We start from the raw sequence: 25727 nt of genomic DNA on the forward strand, positions 1-25727 counted from the left end.
TTATCTTTATTGTACGTTTTTAGCAAATTACATAAAGAACCAAAATAAAACTTTAAATTAAATTTAAAGATCTTGATATATATATATATATATATATATATATATATATATATATATATATATATATATATATATATATATATATATATATATATATATATATATATATATATATATATATATATATATATAAAGCAATTTACCATAAGAGTGAGGGAATAACTTTTATTTACTATAAGAGTTAGGGAATAATTTTTATTTAAAAGATGATGGTACTTTCATTAGTTTGTTTATTTGTTTATATTGTTGACAAGATGTGGTAGTATTTATTATTTTGACAAAAAAATGTATTATCATGAATCCTGAAACGATTTTTTTTAATGAATTTCATAATCATATTGGTTGAAAAATCATCGTCACTCCTACTGGTAGAACAGAAAAAAAATCATAAGAATTAACGTTAAACATAAAAGATCAAAACACAAAAAGGAAAAAGGAAATCCAAAAGCAGACTTAATTAATTCATTAATAATAATAAATACAAAAACAATCGTCATTCTTTCATCATACAAGAAAATAAAAAAGTCATAGTTTTGATCTCATAAAACGTCTGAATCGGATTTTCCCTTTTCTTTCTCCCTATTTTTCCTCTTTTTGTTTCATTCCTTTTTTTTCTACTCTTACTTCATTCTAGGGTTCGTTTCTTCTTCACACCACTTCACACCTAACCTAACCATGGCGAATTTCAGTTCTTTCTCTTCTTCATCTTCCACTCCTCCTCCCCCTCCGTCTTTCTCGTACATTTCAGCTCCGTCTTCTTCTTCACTCTTCGATGATGATTCTTCTGAGGATTCATGTAGTATTTGCTTAGAGTCCTTCAGCGTTCATGACCCATCCACTGTATGTATTGATTCATCAGTGTTTTGGTTTTTGCTGTGTGTTGTGCTGAAATTTGATGTGTGATTCTAATGGCTTCTCAATCTTTTTGTTATGAACTCAATTTGACTGATTGATTTGATTTTGATGATTTTCTGTATTTTCCATTTTTCACTTTGGTTTTTGTGATGTGTTTCTTATTGCTTTGATTGAACTTGTTTTTTGTTTTATTTTATTTTGAGATAAATCTGTTCATGTTATTTTGTTCTGTTAGTATCAGTGTCTGCACTGATCTAAATATCGGGGAAAATTTGCCATACCATGGTGTTTATTACAATTATGTAGAAGTTTTTTTATGTGTCGATGAGGATTAGCGATTTCGGATATCTATATCTTACTCAGTGTATTGCAGGGTTAAGCTTGATGAATCCTGTGATAGCAAACGTTTACTCAGCATCTATATATTTATCTATTTTGACGTGTTTAATTATGCCTTTTGTATGGATTAGTTACAACTTATAGATTATCAAAGGGAAAATTTGCAAGTTCCATATATTAATGTCTAAACCTACCTGTTGAAGAGTGTATTAATAAGTTTCTTTTTCAATTTCAGGTTACCTGTTGCAGACATGAATATCACCTGCATTGCATACTTGAATGGTAAGCCAGAGCCTTATAGCTTGATAAGTAGGTCATGGATTGGTATCTTCTAACACAAATATTTTTTTTCTATAGGTCACAGAGAAGCAAAGAATGCCCAATATGTTGGCAATCACTTTCTTTGAAAGACCCTGCCAGGTATATTTTTACTTGCAAGTAACCCTCTCCCCGCCAGTCTCTAGTATTTCTTTTCGATTCTCAATACAGGCTTTTTATGGTATGATTAGTAGCGTTTATCAATGGCTTATCTTTTTTTGTAGCCAAGAGCTTCTTGTTGCTGTGGAGGCTGAAAAATGCTTAAGATCAAGAAACAATTATTCATCTTCACTCACTAATTCTTCTGTTCCTTTTGAACGTTTTAATGGTGACCATGTGAGTGAATTGATAGTGTCATGAAAACTCTTGTGTTAATATTTATTGCTATCAGTTTCCTTCATACATGTATCATCATACTATCTTTCAATGATTAGAGGAGAATTATGCACTTTCAGGATGCTTCTCGCTCAGATGACATTGATTTTGATGAGCAAATTATGCAGCACCTATATGCCGCTGCAAGTAGAGCTCGTTTTGTTCAGAGACAGAGAAGAGAAGGATCGTCCGGAGCAGGTCCATCAGAGGTATCTGTGGTGCAACCGACTCTTACAACTTCACCGGCTGGTAGTAGTTCTCTGACCACTGGTCTACCATCGACTGCCGACCTTCATCCCGTGGTTGCAAGAAACAATAGCCCTGAGACTGATGTTTCTTACCGACCCAGGTAGTGGCTGTGTTCACACTTTTAATTATAAAGCCGTGACACTAACATCAATTATTTAGACAAAGCTTTTTCCTTGAGTGTAACAAACGCGTAAAGAGTCATTTTGGTCTGTAAATATGCGAGGTGGTATGGGATCACTCTAGCCCCTGAATGCATCAAAATTACATAAACATCCTCAAGTGTATCTTCTATTAGTAATTTGATGAACTAAATTGACTAATGGAAGACACATTCAAGGATCAAACTAACTAACAATGAACACATTCAAGGACAAAATTGACTAACTAGAGATACATTTGAGGCTGTTTTGTAATTTAAATTAATTCAGGGACTACAACGATGACACCTGATACATTCAAGGACCAAAATGTCCATTTACTCGTTTACTTACTGATGTTTCGTATGTTAACTTTTTCCTGGTTGGTGTTCAGAGTTCTTTACAGTCCGTCACCACCTCAGGATGAGAGGAAAATAAATACTTCTGAGGTGTTCTCCTTGCCGGAGTCCATCAAATCCAAACTTTCTGCCGCTTCAGCCAGGTAAACTTATTAGCTTTTGGATTCTTGTAAACTCTGATAATCCTTTGGTGCTAACACATCTTAAATCTTCAAACAGATATAAGGAATCAATTTCCAAAGGTACCCGTGGACTCAAAGAGAAGTTACTTGCTCGAAATGTGACAGTGAAAGAGCTGAGTAAAGGTGTTCAGCGTGAGATGAATGCAGGCATAGCTGGAGTTTCACGTATGATTGAACGCCTTGAACTTGCATCAAAAAGGTCTAATTCTCCTATCGTTCCGGTCCGTAATGAGGGAACTTCAGGCTTTCGAAATGAAACTAGTGGAGGTGTGGTTCATAATGTTAGTTCAGTTGCTCCCTCACACATTTCTAGCACTGCTGTTGTTGGTCGAATGGAAATTCCTCCATGTGTTCAGGTTAGTCCATTCCATGTCTGCCTATCAAACAGTTTCGTTTTTACTTTTAGAAGTAGTTTATTACGAATTACAATAAGTTAGCTGATGCTGTAATTTCTAGGTATTCTTGCTTTACGCCGTGAGAATATAATCATAATTTCTAGGGTGTACTTTTGCACTAAAAGAAAACGGGTGACAAAATAAGTAGCCTTTTAGAAATGATGAATCTGTTGAGTAATTTTTTCGATGATATTATTGGTTGAAAGGTGGCTGATTCTTTCAATTTGTTTACTATCTATCTTGATTCAAGAATGGACATGATGCTGTGAAGATTTAAGTTTGGGGGAAGTAATTCAACTGTTGAAGGAATGCAAGAGACGACTTTGATAACCAATGTACGTGTTGGTATGCGTCCTGCATTGTTATCAAATGGTTCATCATTTGTAGAAGGAATTAAAACCTTGATACGATCAATTTATAGAGCTAAGTGGATTATTCATCCATGTTTATTGTTTATCCCCCTTTACATGCCAATACTTGACTCACTTGATTTTAAAATTGTTATTTAGAGATTGAAATGTTATTTATGTGGATCTCACCTACTTTAATGTTAGTAGTATAGTATATTAAATAAAATGACATGCTTATGACATATAATGCCTAATTTGTCAAAGATTACGGAAAACTTGACATGAAAGAGAGGGTAAAAAAAGTGGTGGATGTTATCATTCGTTGCACTATTTTATGGATACAAAAGATAAATGGACCGAATCCAACCTTTTATTGTTTGTGAGACAAAATCGGACTGCAGGACCTACCAAGAGACTACTATTTTTATATATTTTTTCCAATTTTTATCTCTCTAACTATGACTTTGTTTATTGTTAAGCCACCTTGGTTTAACATAATACGCACTTTTCCTATGAAATTGATTCTATTGAGCTTGAAAAATGGAGTGAATTGAAAGTAATTTCTTGTGTTTTGAGTATACTCTCCATGTAGAGAATTTCACTTAGTGAGATAAGACAAAATCTCAATTAGAATTAACTTTTATTTAAAGAATTAACTTAGATTTGAACTATATCTACCTATATGATCAATTTTCTCTCTCAAATTTTAGGTCAACCAATACAATGAAAGTAATTTAAGTGAATTGAAAGTAATTTCTTGGGTTTTGAGTATACTCTCCATGTAGAGAATTTCACTTAGTGAGATAAGACAAAATCTCAATTAGAATTAACTTTTATTTAAAGAATTAACTTAGATTTGAACTATATCTACCTATATGATCAATTTTCTCTCTCAAATTTTAGGTCAACCAATACAATGAAAGTAATTTAAGTGAATTGAAAGTAATTTCTTGGGTTTTGAGTATACTCTCCATGTAGAGAATTTCACTTAGTGAGATAAGACAAAATCTCAATTAGAATTTGCTTAGATTTGAACTATATCTACCTATATGATCAATTTTCTCTCTCAAATTTTAGGTCAACCAATACAATGACATTTTTTTTTGAATTAGAGACCTTTGGAATCAAAATTGATGATGAAGATGAAATATCGAGACTCATGGTCTCTTTTATCTTTCTCCGGGTGTATTAAACTCGTTTTGATATATGAGAAGGAAATTTCGAGATTCTTGAAGAAGTTGGTGGTAAAATGATTTTTAAAGCAAGAAGATTGAAAGATAATAGCTAATTATTTTTGAAGCAAGAAGATTGAAAGATAATATCTAATTAAACTCAATGATGGTAGCTAGAGGAAGGTCTAATGAAATATAAATAAGAAAATATTTGCGACGCGGAAAGTCTATGCATGTGAAGAATAAATGTCCTAATGAAGTAGCGTCGTTTCCCTCATTCTAAAAAATAATGATATTTTGTAAAAATCAGGAAGCGTGCTCTCATGAAAACAGTCATAAACTCTAAATCAAATGCTTGCAATGTTTCTCTCATTCTAGGAAATGATGATATTTGTCTAGAAAATGATGATATTTTCTGAAAATTAGGAAGTGTATTCTCGTGGAATTACCGCTGCCATGCCTGACTACCTGAAGCAGCAGTCTTCTATGATCATTGACAATGGCAATCGAAGGGAGCAGTAACGATTTTGTGCAACCAACAATTCCAAAGCTTGATGGTCACTATGATCATTGGAGCATGTTGATGGAGAATTTTTTGAAATCGAAGGAATATTGGGAATTGATTGAGGAAGGAATTTCAGAAGTAAGGGATGAAGCAACCCTGACTGATGCGCGGTTAAAAATAAGAAATGAGTTGAAGCTGAAGGATCTAAAGGCAAGGAATTACTTGTATCAAGCAATTGATCGAGTTGTTCTCGAGAATATTCTCAAGAAGGATACTGAAAACACACATGGGACTCCTTAAAAAAGAAGTATCAAGGCACTAGTAAAGTCAATCACACTCAATAACAAGCTCTTCGTAAAGAGTTTGAAATTCTGCACATGAAGGCTGGAGAATCTGTTGATGAGTATTTTGCAAGGACGTTGACAATCACAAATCGAATGAGGATACATGGAGAGAAGATGGATGATATGACAATTATAGAGAAAATTCTACGCTCCATGACATCTAAGTTTGACTATGTGGTATGTTCAATATCAAATGACATTGATACTATGTCAGTAGATGAGTTACAAAGTTCACTGTTAGTGCATGAACTGCGCATGTCAAACTATATTGAGGAAGAGCAAGCTCTCAAAGTGACTCATATTGGAAATGTCTCTGGAAGAAGCGGAGGTCGAGGAAGCTTTAGAGGAAGAGGAAGGGGACGTGGTCGTGGTCGTGGCACTAGAGAAGGAAGTTTTTAAAGGTCATCCATTTAATGCTACAATTGTCACAAAATTGGTCAGTTTCAATGGGAATGTCCTGGCAAAACAAAAGAAAATGCAAACTTTGTTGAAACAGATGAGTAAGAAATATTATTGATGGCTTACACTGAGAAAGAGCAAGCTGAAAATGAGGAGATCTGGTACCTTGATTCTGGATGTAACAATCACATGATAGGTAACAAAAACCTTTTTTGTGATTTACATGAAAGCTTTTGACAAAGTGTCAAGCTTGACAATAACTCTAACATGAGTGTTATGGGCAAAGGAACTGTTAAAGTACACATGAACATGAAGATGCAGAGTTTAGATGATGTGTATTATGTACCAAAGCTTAAAAGCAATCTAATCATCTTGGGACAATTGCAAGAAAAAAGTTGTGCAATTATAATTCAGAAGGGTACCTTCCAAATTCATGATCCAAAAAAGGGAATAGTTGTTGCTGTTAAGATGTCTGAAAATAGAATGTTTCAACTAAAAAGTGAGACTTTTGAAGATCAATCTTGTTTCAAAGTATCTATTACAGATCCTTCATGGTTATGGCATTACAGGTTTGGACATTTAAACTTTAATAGACTCAGAACCTTGTAGTAAAAAGAAATGGTAAAAAGGCTGCCTCAAATTGAAACTCCATATCATGTGTGATTGCAAAGTAGCATAGGAAATCATTTCCTCAAGAGTGTACTTGGAGAGCTAATCACGTCCTTCAACTAGTGCACTCATACATATATGGTCCGTTAAATCCAACTTCAAAATAGAAATAAAAGGTACTTCATAACTTTTACTGATGACTTTAGTAGAAAAACATGGGTATATTTTCTAAAGGAAAAATCTGAAGCCATTGAAATGTTTAGGAGATTCAAAGAAAGAGTTGAGAAGGAGACAAAACAACATATGAAATGCCTTCGAACAGATCATGGGTGAGAATACACGTCAACCGAGTTTGTGGATTTGTGTGAAAGAAATGGAATCAAGAGACAGTTGACTGCAACATACACACCACATCAAAATGGTGTGTCGGGGAGGAGAAACAGAACTATCATGAATATGGTGAGAAGTTTGCTAGCAAATAAGAATGCGCCAAAGAGATTTTGGCCAGAGGCAGTTAATTGGAGTGTTCATATTCTCAATCGATGTCCAACATTTTATGTGAAGGATATGACACCGGAAGAAGCTTGGTCTAGTGGCAAACCCATTGTTGATTACTTTAGAGTATTTGATTGCATAACTTATGTGCACGTTCCTGATCCAAAGAGAAAGAAACTTGATAATAAGGGAGAGAAATGTGTGCTACTTGGCGTAAGTGAAGAATCTAAGGCTTACCATATTTACAATCCTTTCACAAAGAAGATTTGTATTTCTAAAGATGTTGTCTTCAATGAAAACATTAGTTGGAGTTAGGAAAGCCATATTAAAGTAAACTCAATGGTTGTTGAACTAGAGGACAATGAAAGTGCAAAAACAGAAGCAGATGCACATGGTAATTTGGAAGAATCAAATGAACTCAGATCTGATCATGGAAGTGAAGATGCTAAAACATCACTACAAAATATGCAAGGTCAAAGGAGAAGACCAGTTTGGATGAATGATTACACAAGTGGTGAAGGACCCTCAGATGAAAAGACATTGGCTCACTTTGTTACCGGTAGTGATCCCATTTCATTTGATGAGGCAATTAAAAGTGCAAGATGAAGAAATGCTATGGATTTAGAGATTGAAGCAATCGAAAGAAATAGTACATGGGAGTTAGTGGAGCTGCCAGAAGGAGAAAAACCAATGGAAGTAAAATGAATTTACAAAACAAAAGTGAATGAAAAAGGAGAAATTGATAAATTCAAGGCTCGCTTAGTAGCTAAAGGGTACACTCAAGAGTATGAAGTGGATTACTATAAAGTATTTGCTCCAATATCAAGGCATGACACAATTATAATGGTCATTTCATTGGCTGCTCTAAATAATTGGACTGTCTTTCAACTTGATCTCAAGTCTGCATTCTTACATGGAGAGATTGTTGAACAAGTTTTTGTGGAACAACCCCTAGGGTATGTAAAGAAGGACAACAAACATATGATTTACAAGTTGAAAAAAGATCTTTATGGATTGAAACAAGCTCCATGTGCTTGGTACAATCGGATTGACACCAATTTCAGCAAAGCAGGTTTTGACAAGTGTCCTTATGAACTGGAGAAAAAGGTAATGTTTTGATCACGTGTTTATATGTGGATGATTTGATATTTATTGGAAATGATGAATTCTTATTTAGATTTAAACAATCGATGATGAAAGAATTTGAGATGACTGATTTGGGAGTGATGAAATACTTTCTTGGCATAGAAGTGATTCAATCTGCAGATGACATTTTTATTTGTCAAAGGAAATATGCTCAAGAGGTATTGGAAAGATTTAAAATGGACGATTGTAATCCAGTTCAAATCCCTATAGTTCCTGGAACTAAACGGACTCGGGATGATGAAGGAATGAAGATTGACAACACCTACTATAAGCATATGGTTAGAAGTCTAATGTACATGACAGTCACTCGACCGAATTTAATGTATGATGTCAGCCTCATTAGTAGATTTATGGAGTCACCAACTGAACTCCATCATCAAGCAGTAAAAAAATACTTCGCTACTTGAAGTGTACTGTTAACTATGGACCGTTCTATAAGAAGAGTGAAAGAAATATGCTAGTTGGTTTCAGCGACAATGATTATGTTGATGATTTGGATGATCACAAAGTACATCTGGGTATGTCTTTCTCTAAAGTGGAGCTGCAATCTCATGGTCTTAAAAGAAATAATCTGTTGTGACTTTATCTACAACTGAAGCAGAATTTATAGTTGCTGCAACATGTGCTTGTCAAGGTATTTGGCTTAGAAGAATTTTGGAAGAGGTAAGATGTACACAACAAGGTCCACTTATGCTATTTTTCGATAACAACTCAGCTATTAAATTGTCAAAAAATCGAGTTCTACATGGAAGAAGCAAACACATCGATGTGAGGTTTAATTTTCTCTGCGATCTCGCTAAAAAGGGAGCAGTGGAACCATGCTACTGTAAAAGTGATGAGCAAATTGCCGACTCTTTTACAAAACCTCTGAAAGTTGACTCTTTTTTGAAGTTAAGGACATTACTTGGCATGTGTTCAGTTGAAGAAATAAACTGATTGATTATGAGCATTCAGTTTAAGGGAGAATGTTGAAGTTAGTGGCTATTTTTTTTCTTTTCTGTTAATAAATCTTATTAATTAAAAAGTGTGGTTGTTTTGTTATCCTATCAATTAGGGATTGTTGCTGTTAGGTTGATTTAGTCTATTAATATATTTCTTCTTTGTAGGTAAGTTGAGTTAGTGTTTCATACAACATTTACGTGTGGTAGTTGTGGTGTAAGGCTATTTGAAAAGGCCATTTGTTTTCATTCAATACAAAGAAGAGAATTTTTCCCTTCATATTACTATGTCTTTCTCTGTGATATTTAACATTTGATTGAGAATATAACAAGTGTGAGTAATGTGGATAATAATCTCACATTGGATGGAAATATGGAGACTTGAGCATTTATAAGTGAGAGAATCCACCCACCTATCACCTTAAGGTTTTGGGTGAATATGTGGCGTGTTTCTCACAAAGGTCTTACTCTAGAAAAGAAGTCCCAAAATGTTCAACACTCCATAGTGAAAAACCTCCCCAACAAATGGTATCACGAACCTTTGGTTCGAGAAAGGGACCGACTTACTTGTATCGAAAGTCAACGGTCTTACAAAGTTTGTGAGTAAGAAACGTTTCGTGCGGTACAAGAGTTTGTGGAAGTAAGAAGAGTTTTCACTTGAGGGGGAGCATTGTGGACTCACACTTGAGGGGGGAGTGTTGAGAATATAACAAGTGTGAGTAGTTTGGATAATAGTCCTTCACATTGGTTGGAAATGTGGAGACTTGGACATTTATAAGTGAGAGAATCCACCCACTTATCACCTTAAGGTTTTGGGTGAACATGTGATGTATTTCTCATAAGGGTGTTTCTCTAGAAAAGAAGTCCCACAATATTCAACACTCCCTAATGAAAAACTCCCCCAAGAGATTATAATGTATTCTCATATCTTAAAATTTCGTTATATCATTATATTGTGATTTTGCTTTTCATTTTCTCTATGGCAGGTTTTTCTTCAACAACACCTAACATACATCTTGCTCGTTCTGCAAGTTTGAAATGTACGAGTTCAATCTCTAGAAGATATGATGATACTCTCGTTGCAGTCTCGATTACAATTTCATTTTATATAAAGATATTATAGATTTCATAGCAAATGTTAGGAAATATGGCATCTACGGAAGAAAGAGAGAATGATCAAGAATCTATTATATTGAATTAAAACTGAAATATTATAAACGAGAAAAATTACATCAAGACTTTAATATAGACTCGCCAATTAGTAACCAACTAAGTACTACTCATACCTCCTATATTTATAATAACCCCACAATCGGTAAGGTATACACAGCACTTCCAACTTGAAATGAATAATAGAAATCAAATAAAAAAATTACAACCATAAATGCCGGAATGCATCGGCTAAAACTATACCTCAAAGTTTAATCACTTGTAAAAAAAACTTAATCACCAACACAAGTACACAACAAAGCTTAACCACCAAATTAAAATTATATCTCAAAGTTTAAAAGTTTAACCACTTGTATAAGCACAAATAACAAAATCATTATAGGCTAAACACATGCACAAAACATGACAATGAACCATACTACAATGGATCTTCAATATAAGATTGAACTCCAATATTTATAAGCAACATTATTCACTACAACATATCATCACAAAGAAATTGCCGCCAATTGAGTAGAGAAAGACAAGTGTATATAATAAGTAAGAAAGGTTCAATATAGTAAACAAGATCCATGGTCAATAAAAGAAGGTACTGTACGACCTCGTGTATCCAGCTCCTTTTGAAACCAAAAGAAATATAGTGAAACTCAACTCCATTTTGAACCAAAAGAAATGACCTTTCTATCTTAGGAGTGCAACTCACACTTTTAGAAATTCAAAATTGTCCTAAATATATTTGGAGATGCATTTTCGGACACATCCAAAATCACGCAAATCTTTATCTTTCTGATATTCATCCAATTTTAAACAAAAATATAGTCCGAAGATGCATCTTTATATGATATTTGGGTGTATCCGAAGATGCATATCATTAATACCCTATGTACGCACTTATGATATTTTATTCACTAAATTTGATATTTTTTAGACCAACATATTTTAGGTCAGCATATTTTAGGTCATTTTAGACCATGAACTAAAAGGAAAATACATACATTAATTGATTCAAACATAGTACATAATATTGAAAAAATCATGCAATTATCAAAATGTATCGAACATATATAAGTTTTGTCAAAAGTATAAAATAATACAATCAAACAAAAATCTATTGGGTATGGCTAACCCCCGCCTCCTCATCCGCCTGTACTATAAGGAATTTTGTGTCTCGACAATCATGCCTTCTACGAGGGCCAACTGCAGGGTGCCTTCTTGAAAAAATCCAGCCTCTATACCCAATCTTCCCATCTCCACAATACGCCGACAGATTACGGACACGTTCTTAGTGTGGTCATATATAACCTCAAGTACCTCCTGATTAGCTGATCTCGGTGGTCTTTCAGGAGCATCTGGTGTCATGATAGAGTGTGACATCTTATAAAACATGTTATGTATCTGTCTGCATATGCTCAATGTGTTGATTCTTAGTGTTGGCAACAATTTTGGTAAAACAAAGAGTGTTCACAAGATGTTATGTGTGATGTCTTAACATAAGATATCCTATGTACCTGCTGGAGTTTAAATGAAAGACATGTTCATGCAGAATTGTTTCAAGATATCATACACAAGGTCATGGCATCTGATATGGTTGTACCTGCTGGAAGTTATAAAAGGAATTATGGAATTATGCAGGATTTTTCCAGGATGTCAGACCCGATGTCATGACATCCTATACACAGAACATTCAGTGTGAATATCTGGTGTTTTGTGATTGCACAACTAATGAAAATCTATGTATGATTGAAGATCTGATTTGCAGGCGCATTCAATCATGGATTACAACCTGATTTACTTATTTTCCAAGGAGATCTAACCAGCTGTCATAAGAAGATTTGATTGGAAAATAGATTTAGGGTTTTCAAGACGTCCAAGCCCAGCTGAAAGCTTCTATAAAAAGGGACTTAGAAAACATGTTTTACAACACAACCAATACTTAGCGAAATATAGAGAGAGAGCTAGGGTTTGTGTCTGTTTAGTCGTAAGACTTGTAAGCCATTCAAGTCATCTTTTGATGATTGAATTGGACTGATTTGTGGTTGTATTTTGTCACTCTAAAGCTGTTAAGCAAGAGTGTGTGTCTACTTGATCAAAGTTGTGAAGCAAGATCAAGTGTGTGTCTTCTTGATCAAAGCTGTGAAGCAAGATCAAGAGTGTGTCTTCTTGATTGAAACTGTGAAGTAAAATCAAGAGTGTGTTATTGAAAAGTGTTTTCTTTTCTCAAGGGATTGTTGTTTAAGATCACAGGTGTGATTGTAGGGAAGTGAGTGGGTTCTCATATCTAAGAGTGCTTAGGTAGAAATTGCACATGTAGAGATTAGGTGAGAAAGACTGTAACTTGTTGAAGTGTACGAAGAGTCTTTGAACTGATTCTATTTTAGTGAATTTCCTTCCTGGCTTGGTAGCCCCTAGACGTAGGTGAGTTGAACCGAACTGGGTTAACAATTGCTTGTGTATCTTTTGCATTACCTTTCTATATCTTTCATCTGTTAGTATAACTCAGATATTAGTGTCGTGACATTACATTCGACATCTCATATCTGATACCAGAATTTCAATTGGTATCAGAGCAGGCATCCTGCTCTGGTTCTGGGTGAGATCTAGGGACAATACTTTCTGGTACAATGGAGAGAGACGGAGGATCTGTTCATAGGCCACCAATTTTGGATGGTTCTAACTATGACTATAGGAAACCTCGAATGGTAGCCTTTCTAAAATCTCTTGATAACAAGGCTTGGAAAGCTGTGTTAATAGGCTGGGTGTATCCTGTCATTACTAAAGAAGTAGAAGCCACTACTGAGAAAAAGCCTGAAGAACAATGGTCCAATGAGGAAGATGATCTAGCTCTTGGAAACTCTAAAGCATTGAATGCAATATTCAATGGGGTAGACAAGAATATTTTCAGGTTGGTAAACAACTGTGAAGTGGCCAAAGATGCTTGGGACATTCTCAAGACCACTCATGAGGGCACCTCTAGGGTAAAAATGTCTAGACTTCAGCTGCTCACCTCCAAGTTTGAAAACTTAAGGATGAAAGAAGATGTAAACATTCATGAATTTCACATGAGTATCCTTGAAATTGCTAATGCCTTAGGAGCCTGGGAGAGAAGATGACAGATGAAAAACTGGTAAGGAAAATACTTAGGTCACTCCCTAAGAGATTTTCAATGAAGGTGACTGCCATAGAAGAGTCTCAAGACATTTCCAACATGAGGGTTGATGAGCTAATTGGTTCCCTCCAAACCTTTGAGATGAGACTAAATGATGGTGTTGAAAAGAAAAACAAGAGCATGGCCTTTATGTCAAACACAGAAGAAGAAAAGAGTCAGGAGGTTGACGAAGATTTGGTCAATGAAGTAGCAATGCTGGGAAGACAGTTCAATAAACTGTTGAAAAAGATGGATGTAAGATCTAAGGCAAATGTCAGGAACATCTCATCTGACATCAGTAAATCCAACAATGCTGGAAGAAGAGCAAGATCAGATGAGAAGCTCAAAGAAGGAAAAGAGGTATAATGCTATGAATGCGATGGGTATGGACACATCAGGACTGAATGTGGAACCTACCTCAAGAAGCAGAAGATGAGTCTTGCTGCCACTTGGTCTGATGAAAGTGAAACAGAGGAGGCTGCAAATCTTGTGACTGCCTTGACAGGAAGATGGGGATCTGATGAAGACTCAAGTGATGATGAAGTAACCTTTGAAGAATTGGCCTCTACCTACAGAAAGCTGTGTCACAAAAGTGTAGAGTTATGCAAATAGGTTGAAAGCCAGAAGAAGGAAATGACTCAACTTGAGAATAAGAAGGTAGAATACTTGGAAACCATCTCCAAATTACAAACAGAAGCAGTGGTTCTGAATGCCAAGCTAGTTGAAAATCCACAAGCTGAAAGTCAGAAGATAGCACAACTGGAAAGTGAGAAGGCAGACTATGTGAAAACCATCTCTAAGCTGAAAACTGAAGCCATGTTCCTAAATTCTAAACTAGAAGAGATGACCAAGTATGTAAGGATGTTAAGCAATGGATCTGACTCTTTAGACAAGATTCTCCAAACTGGACAAATGACTGGAGACAAATTTGGCATTGGGTATAATGACTCAAAGCCTGAGAGCAGTAACACTGGAGCCAAACCTAAGTGCATCCATAGTAAAACTAAACCTGTGATGTCACATCATATATCATAACACCAGAGGAGAAAACAGCAGAAGGGGAAACAACAAAGATGGAGATGCCATTACTGTTGGAAATTTGGTCATCTGAAGCTTTTCTGCTATAAACTGTATGGGTATCCTAGGCCTGCTCAACATCAGAATCACTATCAACCCAGACCCAAACAACACATGCCTATTATCAAGAAGGAATGGGTTCCTAAGACTAATCTTACAAGTCTAATAGCTCACATTCCCCTCAGAGTCTCAGCCAAAGAAGAGTGGTATTTTGATAGTGGATGTTCCAGACACATGACTGGAAACCAAGACCTGCTAACTGACCTGCAGCATCATACCATAAGCCATGTAACCTTTGGAGATGGAGCAGAAGGTGAAATCAAGGGAACATGTAAGCTTGATTGTCCTGGAGTTCCTGAACTTGACAAGGTTCTACTTGTTAAGGGCTTGACTGTAAATCTAATAAGCATCAGTCAACTATGTGATCAAGGTCTGAATGTTAACTTCACCAAAACTGAATGTCTAATTTTTAACAAAGATAGTGAAGTGATTATGAAAGGAATCAGGACCAAAGACAACTGCTACATGCGGAGCTCTCAAATAGATTATTCCTTAAAGTGTTCCTATGTCAAAGAGGAAGGGATGAAGATGAGTATAGATGCTAGAAGAACCCTCAAGAGTGATGAAAGACAAGTAAGTAAGAAATATCAGACAAGGATGTCACACCAGAAGCTCATACTTAACCTCACCTTCATAGGAGAAAAGGTTATGATGGCTCAAACAACTGAGAGGTTAGATCAAATAGGTGGACATGTGACCAGTCATGGGCAGTCTGAAACTGGAGAGAGCATTGTTGGAACTAGGTTACGAGGGACTGTGTGCAAAAATGCCAAGAACAATGTTGAAAAGATTGGGACGACACCTGCTCCTACACATGTGAAAGGTAAAAATAGTGTTCATATAGAAGATGAAAGCAGTTGGGCTCAACTGAGTTGGATGAAACTACTGATGACTGCATACAATGTCACACACGATGTCATGACATTGAATTATGACAACCTGAATACTGAAACTAGGTCCAAAAATCATATTCAGCACAGATGGACCAAGTACTGTTTTTGCTATTATCACTCCATTAGAAAATTCGTGGAAGACAAACTCATATGTCTAAAGCATGAACTGGAACTAGCTGACAAAGTTGCAAGGAATTTGGGTGAAATTCAAATTGAATATGAGAGAGGGAAATTAGGGATTTGGGCTCTTGTGAAATTATGGCAATTAAAGTGGAAAAGAAAAGGAAATAAAAATAGTGTCTGCCCTCTTAAAATAAAGAGCCACATTAATGAAAAATCATTCCCTAGCATTGAAAGTAATATATAAAGCATGAACTGGAACTAGCTGACAAAGTTGCAAGGAATTTGGGTGAAATTCATATTGAATATGAGAGAGGGAAATTAGGGATTTGGACTCTTGTGAAATTATGGCAATTAAAGTGGAAAAGAAAAGGAAATAAAAATAGTGTCTGCCCTCTTAAAAGAAAGAGCCACATTAATGAAAAATCATTCCCTAGCATTGAAAATAGTATCTATGCCCTTAGCACACGCTACCTAATCACAACAATTTCCATCTCCATTCAACTTCTCAGAGGAACTCAGCTAGGGCAAAGAAAATTCTCTCAAAAGTTCTACAACATGTCTCAACATCCATCATCATCTGGTTCAAAACCCTCTCACCATGCAAAGACTCCCTCCATGGAGTGTCTAGATGAAGACGTATTGGACGTTACTCCCCTCTGTGTGATACCAGGTGACACCCCAGGTCCCTCTTCCATGGCTGGTAACCAACAAGGTAATATCCCTGATAAATCTCCTCTTCCAAATGACATGCATTATGCTGATCGTGCCATTAGGAACCTAGTTACTAGGATTCTAAGTGAATAGCATGAAGTAAAGGGGGTTTCTACCCCTCTGTCCAGAAGGGACCCCTCTCCTGAGGAGGAACCCCAAGCTGAGAAAGATGATGACTCATCTAGATTAGAAAAGGAAGTGGCTGCTGAGGGACTATGTTCTCTACGTAAAACCCAACCTAGCAAGAAACCAGAAAATATGTCTCAGGAGAATGTTATTAACCTAGAAGAAGAAAGCTCTGAAGAAGAGGATGACTCTTTGGTCCATCTTGTAAAACCTAGTGTAGCTGAGAAACCGAGGACTAGAAAAGGGAAAAGTGTGGCTAAAATGAGAACAGCAAGAAGAGTGAAAAAGACTGCTGGTGTATGACCCTCAAAAACCTAGAGTAAAGTTGAGGTTAGGAAAAGGAAAGAAAGAGACAGTTCTGACTTTGATGAGGATGTCAAAGACGATGTCCCAGACATCTCCCCTGCAAAAAGGCAGGCTGTTCAGAAGTCTCCTGGCAAAGCTGCTGTTGTGCACCTAGACAATATCTCCTTTCATTTAAAAGATGGTGCTGCAAAATGGAAATTTGTCATTCAGAGGAGGATAGCTGTTGAAAGAGAGCTTGGAAAAGAGGTTGTAGAGGTAAAGGAAGTAATTGATTTGATCAAAAATACTGGACTAATGAAGATTGTGGTAGCTCTACCCCAATGTTATGAGGGGTTGGTAAAAGAGTTTATTGTGAATATCCCTGAGGATATTTATGAAAAGAGCAGCAGGGAGTTCTGCAAGGTGTTTGTAAGGGGAAAATGTGTGAAATTCTCACCAAACATTATCAACAAGTTCCTAGGAAGAGGAACTGATGGAGGAGTGGACCTAGAGACTACATACAATGAGGTTTGTAGGATTATTACAACTGTCCAAGTTAAGGAATGGCCTAGTAGGAATCACTTATCAGCTGGCAAGCTCATTGTCAAATATGCCATCTTACACCAGATTGGTTCAGCCAACTGGGTGCCTACTAATCATATCTCTACCATCTCCATTGGTCTTGGAAGAATCATTCATGCAATTGGAACCAAGATAAACCATGACTTTGGAAAGTTTATATTTGATCAAACCATCAGACATGCCTCCACAAATATTGTGAAGTTGCCCATTGCCTTCCCATCCATTATTTGTGGGATTATCTTGAGTCAACAACCTGGCATTCTTAATACAAAGGACATGCCAAGCAGAAGAAAACCCCATCTATCCATTCATTATAAGCTTTTTGAGGGAATTCATGTCAATGATGTTGTCATGACATCTGCCAGAAGGGAGCCTGCATCTCAAGGGAGCTTAATTGATCAACTAAAAGATATCTGCAAGGAATTGGATAATGGTATAAGGGTGGCCAAGGCAAGAAAAGAAGCTTTGGAGGTCCTTATTTGTAGCCTGGAAAAGGAAGAAATGGAGAATGCTGGTAAGGATTCAGATGCAAAAGCCCAATCCAGTGGCAGCTCTGAAAGCTCTGAAGGCTCTGAAGGTGAAGGTGATACTTCTTCCTCTGATTGATGGTTCCTTCCTTCTTGTTGTGTTGAAGACTGGTATGCTGTGGTGAAGTCTGTGAGGTGTGCTGTGAAGATTGTTGTTTTGGAAGCTGTTTTGGTGCTGCTGTGTCTGGATGCTGGAGTTTTATTGTTTTTTTTTTGAAAAATGTGTAATTTGTGGCAGTCCTCATTGATGTCTGTTTGTAATATTTTGGGCTCTTAATGAGTTCCATGGATATGTTCATTATCTCATCTATCACAGCTGTGTATGATGATGGTTTGTACTACCTAACTATTATGTTTTAACATTTTTAATGTTATAACATCTGTGCTGACATTCTCTGCTAGGCTAATTGACATTTATTTTGTCTAATTGGTCATCTTTGGTCAATTTTGACTAAAAAGGGGGAGAAGTGTTTATGTGGAGCTGGAGTTGTGAGGAGATGTATGTAGCTGGATAGATGGACAACTATTGTTGAACATAATGATGTTCTGTTTACAGATGTCAAAGGGGATGTCTGATGTGGTGGGTACACAGGTGGTGATGTTGAAGCAGATGTCAGAATGGCATTCTGATTGTTACAGGTGCTGTGGTTACAGGTGTTGTTATTTTCATGGAGGTGAATGCACAGATTTAGGGGGAGAAGTAGTACCCTTGTGCATTTGTGTGTCTTACTAGTTGCATCCATAACTAGTAATTCTGTTTTGTTGCACAGATTTAGGGGGAGGAGAAGTACCCTTGTGCATGTGTGTATTACTAGTAACTAGCTAGTAATTGTGTTGCTTCTGCTGCTTTTTAAACTACTGTTATGTTGTTTAACTGCTGATAGTTTACCTTGTTAACAAAAAGGACAGATATATGTTTTAGCCAAAATTTGCCAAAGGGGGAGTTTGTTGATTCTTAGTGTTGGCAACAATTTTGGTAAAACAAAGAGTGTTCACAAGATGTTATGTGTGATGTCTTAACATAAGATATCCTATGTACCTGCTGGAGTTTAAATGAAAGACATGTTCATGCAGGATTGTTTCAAGATGTCATACACAAGGTCATGGCATCTGATATGGTTGTACCTGCTGGAAGTTATAAAAGGAATTATGGAATTATGCAGGATTTTTCCAGGATGTCAGACCCGATGTCATGACATCCTGTACACAGAACATTCAGTGTGAATGCCTGGTGTTTTGTGATTGCACAATTAATGGCAATCTATGTATGATTGAAGATCTGATTTGCAGGCGCATTCAATCATGGATTACAACCTGATTTACTTATTTTCCAAGGAGATCTAACTAGCTGTCATAAGAAGATTTGATTGGAAAATAGATTTAGGGTTTTCAAGATGTCCAAGCCCAGCTGAAAGCTTCTATAAAAAGGGACTTAGAAAACCTGTTTTACAACACAACCAATACTAAGCGAAATATAGAGAGAGAGCTAGGGTTTGTGTCTGTTTAGTCGTAAGACTTGTAAGCCATTCAAGTCATCTTTTGATGATTGAATTGGACTGATTTGTGGTTGTATTTTGTCACTCTAAAGCTGTTAAGCAAGAGTGTGTGTCTACTTGATCAAAGTTGTGAAGCAAGATCAAGTGTGTGTCTTCTTGATCAAAGCTGTGAAGCAAGATCAAGAGTGTGTCTTCTTGATTGAAACTGTGAAGTAAAATCAAGAGTGTGTTATTGAAAAGTGTTTTCTTTTCTCAAGGGATTGTTGTTTAAGATCACAGGTGTGATTGTAGGGAAGTGAGTGGGTTCTCATATCTAAGAGTGCTTAGGTAGAAATTACACGGGTAGAGATTAAGTGAGAAAGACTGTAACTTATTGAAGTGTACGGAGAGTCTTTGAACTGATTCTATTTTAGTGAATTTCCTTCCTGGCTTGGTAGCCCCCAAACGTATGTGAGTTGGACCGAACTGGATTAACAATTGCTTGTGTATCTTTTGCATTACCTTTCTATATCTTTCATCTGTTAGTATAACTCAGATATTAGTGTCGTGACATTACATTCGACATCTCATATCTGATACCAAAATTTCACAATGTATATGAGCTATCATTCTATGATACTCCTCTGGTAGCAAATGACTCGAAATCGTTAAGTATCGCATCGACATCAGAGCTGGCTCACATGTCAACCATTTGGAGTATAAGGAAATGATGTACCACTGACGCGTCTCGCGGTGAGCCCCGTATGGGTAAAAGGCAATGTCATCTGCTAGGGTACGGTCAAGATACACCCGAAATGGCTCGATCAATTTCCCCTCTCTCTACAGTGGAAAGGCGACTACACGTGGTCAATCCTCAGTGTAGACAAACACAACTTTCCACCTAGTGATGCGAGGAAAGTGGGAGATGATTCATCCCTAAAATATTATTTAGATAAAATATTAATAATAAGTATAACAAAATAATTATGAAAATATTAGTAACACTAAATTACTGTAAGCAACGTGCAACTCTCTGTCATCTGCTTTGTTTTCCAAAGACAACCCTCGCCCAACTTTGAGTACAGGTAGACTAAATAGGCAGTCCCTCCAGTTGTACTCGTGAATCACCTTAAAGTCGATGAAGTACTTAAGGTAGACCACATCGACGTAGCTTGGAATTTTATACACAAAAATGGATATGCCAACCAAGAATAAGAGGTAACACCTTAATGCATAGTTCCAATGGTATTCAACCTGCATATTACCTCCTTCATCATCCTCATCCCAATGTAGGTGGTTTTTATAAACCTATTCCAAAAAACTAAATCTAGTATCAGCACCTTTGGTGTCATCTACCTCATATGCAACCTTAGTTGGGTCAGCCCTAAACGAGTGACCATGATCTTGACGACTTCCTCTTGACCAAGCCTTTTGTGGCCTAGTAATTTTCCCATGATGGTAAGACGTAAGAGGCACGAGAAGTCATCCAATGTGATGGTCATCTCGCCGATAGAAAGGTGAAAAAATGATGTCTCTGAATGTCATATCTCTGCAAATACCGCATGCATGTCGTGGTTTATAATCATGTACACGACATAACATAAACCAACAAGATCAGAATAATAGATGGCATCTCTAAACCAATAAACAGTGGGTTGTTCCAACTACAATGTCTTATGGCCGTGGTTTACCGATTTCAAACACTGACGCTCTTGTAAGAAAATACCACCATCAATATTGATTTAATTAGTTTAAAACATATGTAATGCAAAAGAAAGTAAATATACCCATCCTTCCCAGACACGCCTAGCAACACGGTCTGCATAAAGATGAAGTAAATAGGTGTCAAATGAGCCTCCTGGATAAATCTCTAAAGGGGCATCAGCAGCGGGTTCCTCCTAGGCTTTAGGGGCTTCAGGTGCTGCATCATCTAGGGACTCGTGGAATTGTGAAGTAGAGGTCTGAGACAAGAGGCTACGAGAATTAGAACCAGATGATTGGTAACCTCGGCGTTGTGAAGCATCAAACGAGTTATCATCAACTCGTGGCCCCATGGTCCTGGCTGCAACCATCTCACGTCGTATAAATGCGGTTTGGGACACACGTCTGAGCCTAATTCTGTCAAGGGTGTTTTCAGCTATTGTACATGCGTTACAAACAAACAGTCACACCACAAATTTATCCAAAATTCAGCCACACAAATCCGTAGATACATCTCCAAAAATAGTTTAGATAAAATCCAAAGATGCATCTCCGGATAAAATTGTGATTTTCTCTGCAATGGCATAACTGCAAATGCTGCTCTAACCTAAAAAAAAAAGCCAATGCGTGTCCATTTTAGCTATCTATTTCGATTCCACTACTATCTAATGTAGCTAAAATAACTTATGTTTTCTAAAACATCAATCAAAACACAAAGAAAAAGAAAGAATAACTTATGTTTTCTAAAACATCAATCAAAACACAAAGAAAAAGAAAGAATATTGAAAAACTTACCAAAACAAATGAATGAGAAAGAGAAGCTTAAACAAATGAGAAATTTGAATGAATGGGAAAAAGCTCAAATAGTAGAAGCTTGAACGGATCAAAACCTTGAATGGATGTGAGAGTTGAAATGGTCTTTTTTTGAGTACTTTTAAAAAAAAGGAGGAAGAGGAAAGGGAAAGGTCTAACCTGAGTATATGAAATAAAAGTGTCAAAGATGCATATCCGGACCACCTATTGAATTTTGAATTAATGTTGTTTACAAATATGTATTTTCAGACTCATATTTTACACATATAGAGATGTATTTTCGAATTTAAAAAAAATGTGTCCGAAGATGCATTTTCGGACATTAGGGGACGTTGAGACCTTTCAGGTGCGAAAGCACCCTAAGAGTGAAAAAAATAATCCAAAATAAAATATAATTAGGGTGGAAAAAGTAATCCAAAATAAAATATAATAAGTAATAATCCATATCATCAAGTTCTATCCATGTCTACTTTATCTATGTGAGACAACAAGTACCAACTTATGAGAACTATCAAGTAAAATAATGGCAGTGACATGTATTAACCCCTGTAAAATTGAGGAAGCAACCAAAAACTACACACACATTTCCACTGATCAATCAACTTGAACAAACATCAACACTTTTATGGTTGTTTCATAAACACTATAAGAGATTAGTGAAAATAAGCAATTCATTTCAGTTCCATTGGTTGCTTCTAAAATAATACTCAAAGTGTGAATAGTGCAAAACAGATGAAGTTCAAAACACTTCAATAAGATGCATTTGCAATAACAGATACAGTAACTTCAAGAGCATAATCTCAATTGGAAAGAAAAGATATCTGAAATGGTATTAGAGCAAACTTGGTATCCACCTTGAAGGTAATTTTCTGCTGCTTTTTCTAGTTCCATATATGTTTTTGTTTTATTAAACACTTGTCATTGATGAAGACAAGTTTATTGAAGACTTGTTAGATTCCTATAAATCAACAGAAAGTTCAAATTTGTCCCAAAATGGTCTCTGCTCCAGAAACTTTGACATCAGATGGAGATTCTTCAACATTAAGAGCCTTCACTTTTCCATCTACCACATATGCTGACCATCTACACCAAAACAACAGTTACTCTTATGAGAATTGAAATCTGAATTCACTATATTGAAAGATAAAACACATGTTTTGTGTTCTAACCATTAACTGTTTAGTGATTCCTTCACTACTTTACTTCTTTTTAAAGCGAAGTCATTCAAACCTCAAAACAAATGTTTGTGTCAATGAGCTTGATCTTAGTTCAAGGAGGGTATATAACATACCTTTCCGATCGAATTCCAAGCAAACCAGCAGAGAGATCAGTAGTTAATTCCAAGCTTTTGTGAAAGCTCCCATCAAAGTCCCCATAGAACTCAATCTGGAAAAAGAAAAAAAAGGAAACAGAATCACTCAATCAGTTCCCTTTGAAAAGAAACATCACATCGTCACACGGAAGAGTAGTTTTGAAACGTGAGATGGCTCGATCCTACGCGGTGACTCACAATCTTACATACACTGAAAATTCTTTCTATTAAGGTAGTAAAAGAAGAGTGCTGAATATGTTTAAAAGAGTGTATTACTTTGCTGCATTATCATCTACAAACTCATGAGTCATGACTAGCACTAACAAAATGACAATGCAGCACAAGAACATCCCCAACTCAATTGGAAACGCGTTAACAGTTTGAAATGATCCTAATCCTATTGTTGTGATGCTAGAAATATGGAACAGAAACTGAACAATTTGGTTCTACTACAAGAATAAGAAGAACCAATCACAAAGCATATAAAGCCATTAATAATAGAGAGAAAGAAGCATGAGAAAAAACACTCACAGCATCTTTGGCTTGAATCTTCTCAGCCCAAGCATTCACAGTATATGGATCATTAATAGCCACACAAATAACAGAATCAACCCCTTTAGCTTTAAACTTGTCAATATTATGCTTATAAGGAGGAACATGTTTGCTTGAACAAACTCCTGTATATGCACCCTAAAAACAACCAAAACATAAAATAAAAACCACTACATTAAAAATTACTATGTTTATAAAAAAATTGTCAAGTTAACTTACTGGGAGACCAAAGATCACAACTTTTTTATCCTGCAACATCAAATCAAAGAAAAAAAACACCCATTAGTGATTGAACAAAAAGGGTATTGAAAATTGGAAGAAAAATGGTGAGAGAGAACCTTGAAGATGTCGTTGACAGGGGTAGTGGAGAATTTGGATTCAACACCTTCATCCCAAGTGCGAGCTTTCTGTAGAGAAACATTGGATGCAGCAGAGAGTATATCAGTTCCAGTTGCAACCTTTGCGTAAGACCTGATTCCATGAAGAACGGAAGACAGTGATTTTGTGGTTGAGGAAGAACGAAGTCGGTTGATTACAGAGGTTGCCATATCGGTAAATTCGCAGAGGTTGTGGTGATTGTGTGATGTGATGGATCAGACCAGATCTGTTACATTCCAAAACATTCGGTTCTGTTTTGTTAATTATTGTTGTTACTGCTCGTGGAGCACGGAGATTAATGATGAGAATATAATAATAGCGTTAGATTATGAAGACAATTATTTGTAATAATATTGAAGGGCTCTTGTTTATTACTATTACATATTTTTCTGATTAAAATATTTTATCATCGACAAAATTATTTATGGTAAATTATGCAACTCTTTGTAAGTTAACTTAAGACTCCTCATCTCACAAAAACAAATTATGCAACTCTTTGTAAGTTAACTTAACACTCCTCCATCTAACAATAAATATTATTTTTCAGATTTATTATATAATGACTAATTCTGTTGATTTCAATAATAAAATAAGTGTTATTTACTCTTTTCATTCTAAACTAAAATAATAGTCATACTTGAAACTTTCACATATATTAAAAAAATATTATAAGTAAAAGAAAGAATAATAATTTTCAAACTATTCTAATTGGTTATTGGTGTATTCAAATCATCATTAATGCAAAGTGAGAGAAATAGTAAATTAGGAGTATTAATTAAAAGATATAATTGGAAGATCAAGATTTAAATTGCATTGGAAACTAAAAGCGACATTTGTTTTGAGATAATTTTTTCTTACAATTGCGACAGTTAATTTGGTCAGAGAGAATACCAAAATAACTATGTTAATAATAGGTAATGAAGTAGTTAAATAAATTAAAATACAATAAATAGAGATAAATTAATGGAAAGAAATAATAAAGATCACATTGCTATTTTAAAGGGACAAATAATTTAAGATAAAAAAAACATGACATCTATTGTAAAAGAAAGATAGTATTATTTTAACTTGAAAAATAATTTAATTTATTTAAAATGAATAAATGCTACTTTATAAAAAAAAATGTATAATTAGGGTTAGTCACGACCCAAGAAAGAAAAAAACAAAAATAGATCAACCGAAGTAAAACCCATAAGAAGATTGGAAAGTCTAACTTGTGTTGTGAATTTCTACCCTCTATGTTATATGTGATATTTTTCTTTTTGTGTACTTTGTCTTATTTTTGTTGTAATTAATAATCATTAATGATCATAGACATAGACATGGATTAAAAATTTCTAGAGAGATGCTTCCCTTTCTCTCTAAAAAATCCCCCCTAACCCTCTAGGGTGTGGTGGTTTCCACCCACCTCCATGGTGACCCTCTCCTTCCACCTTTATGGTGGTCATCTCCCCCTCTTTTGAGACAATTTTTCCTTTCATATATCTTCGTTCTCACGTCCTTACCATAACTAAGTCTCTCACCGGACATTCTCCTTCTCCACCACGAACAGTCGTAAAGCCTCCCTTTC

General features: G+C 35.8%; 3 protein-coding genes across 3 annotated transcripts; 2 read left to right on the forward strand and 1 right to left on the reverse strand.

The window, feature by feature from the left end:
* Nucleotides 1-589: 589 nt before the first annotated feature.
* On the forward strand, nucleotides 590-3796 carry LOC127078416 (E3 ubiquitin-protein ligase RHF1A). Its single transcript, XM_051018878.1, has 8 exons — nucleotides 590-900; nucleotides 1490-1536; nucleotides 1612-1674; nucleotides 1797-1908; nucleotides 2028-2296; nucleotides 2728-2835; nucleotides 2912-3230; nucleotides 3520-3796. Exons 1-8 carry the CDS (start codon nucleotides 736-738, stop codon nucleotides 3544-3546), a joined length of 1110 nt encoding a protein of 369 aa, XP_050874835.1. The 5' UTR covers nucleotides 590-735; the 3' UTR covers nucleotides 3547-3796.
* A 1877-nt stretch (nucleotides 3797-5673) lies between these two features.
* On the forward strand, nucleotides 5674-6039 carry LOC127113392 (uncharacterized). Its single transcript, XM_051046492.1, has one exon. It carries the CDS (start codon nucleotides 5674-5676, stop codon nucleotides 6037-6039), a length of 366 nt encoding a protein of 121 aa, XP_050902449.1.
* Nucleotides 6040-22568: 16529 nt separating this feature from the next.
* On the reverse strand, nucleotides 22569-24543 carry LOC127078423 (peroxiredoxin-2F, mitochondrial). The gene is made up of 5 exons (XM_051018885.1): nucleotides 24118-24543; nucleotides 23999-24028; nucleotides 23759-23917; nucleotides 23207-23301; nucleotides 22569-22998 (listed from the first exon to the last, which is right to left on the reverse strand). Exons 1-5 carry the CDS (start codon nucleotides 24325-24327, stop codon nucleotides 22893-22895), a joined length of 600 nt encoding a protein of 199 aa, XP_050874842.1. The 5' UTR covers nucleotides 24328-24543; the 3' UTR covers nucleotides 22569-22892.
* Nucleotides 24544-25727: the final 1184 nt, after the last annotated feature.

Source organism: Lathyrus oleraceus, chromosome 1 (assembly GCF_024323335.1).
Source record: "Lathyrus oleraceus cultivar Zhongwan6 chromosome 1, CAAS_Psat_ZW6_1.0, whole genome shotgun sequence".
In the NCBI taxonomy this organism is placed as follows: Eukaryota; Viridiplantae; Streptophyta; class Magnoliopsida; order Fabales; family Fabaceae; genus Lathyrus; species Lathyrus oleraceus.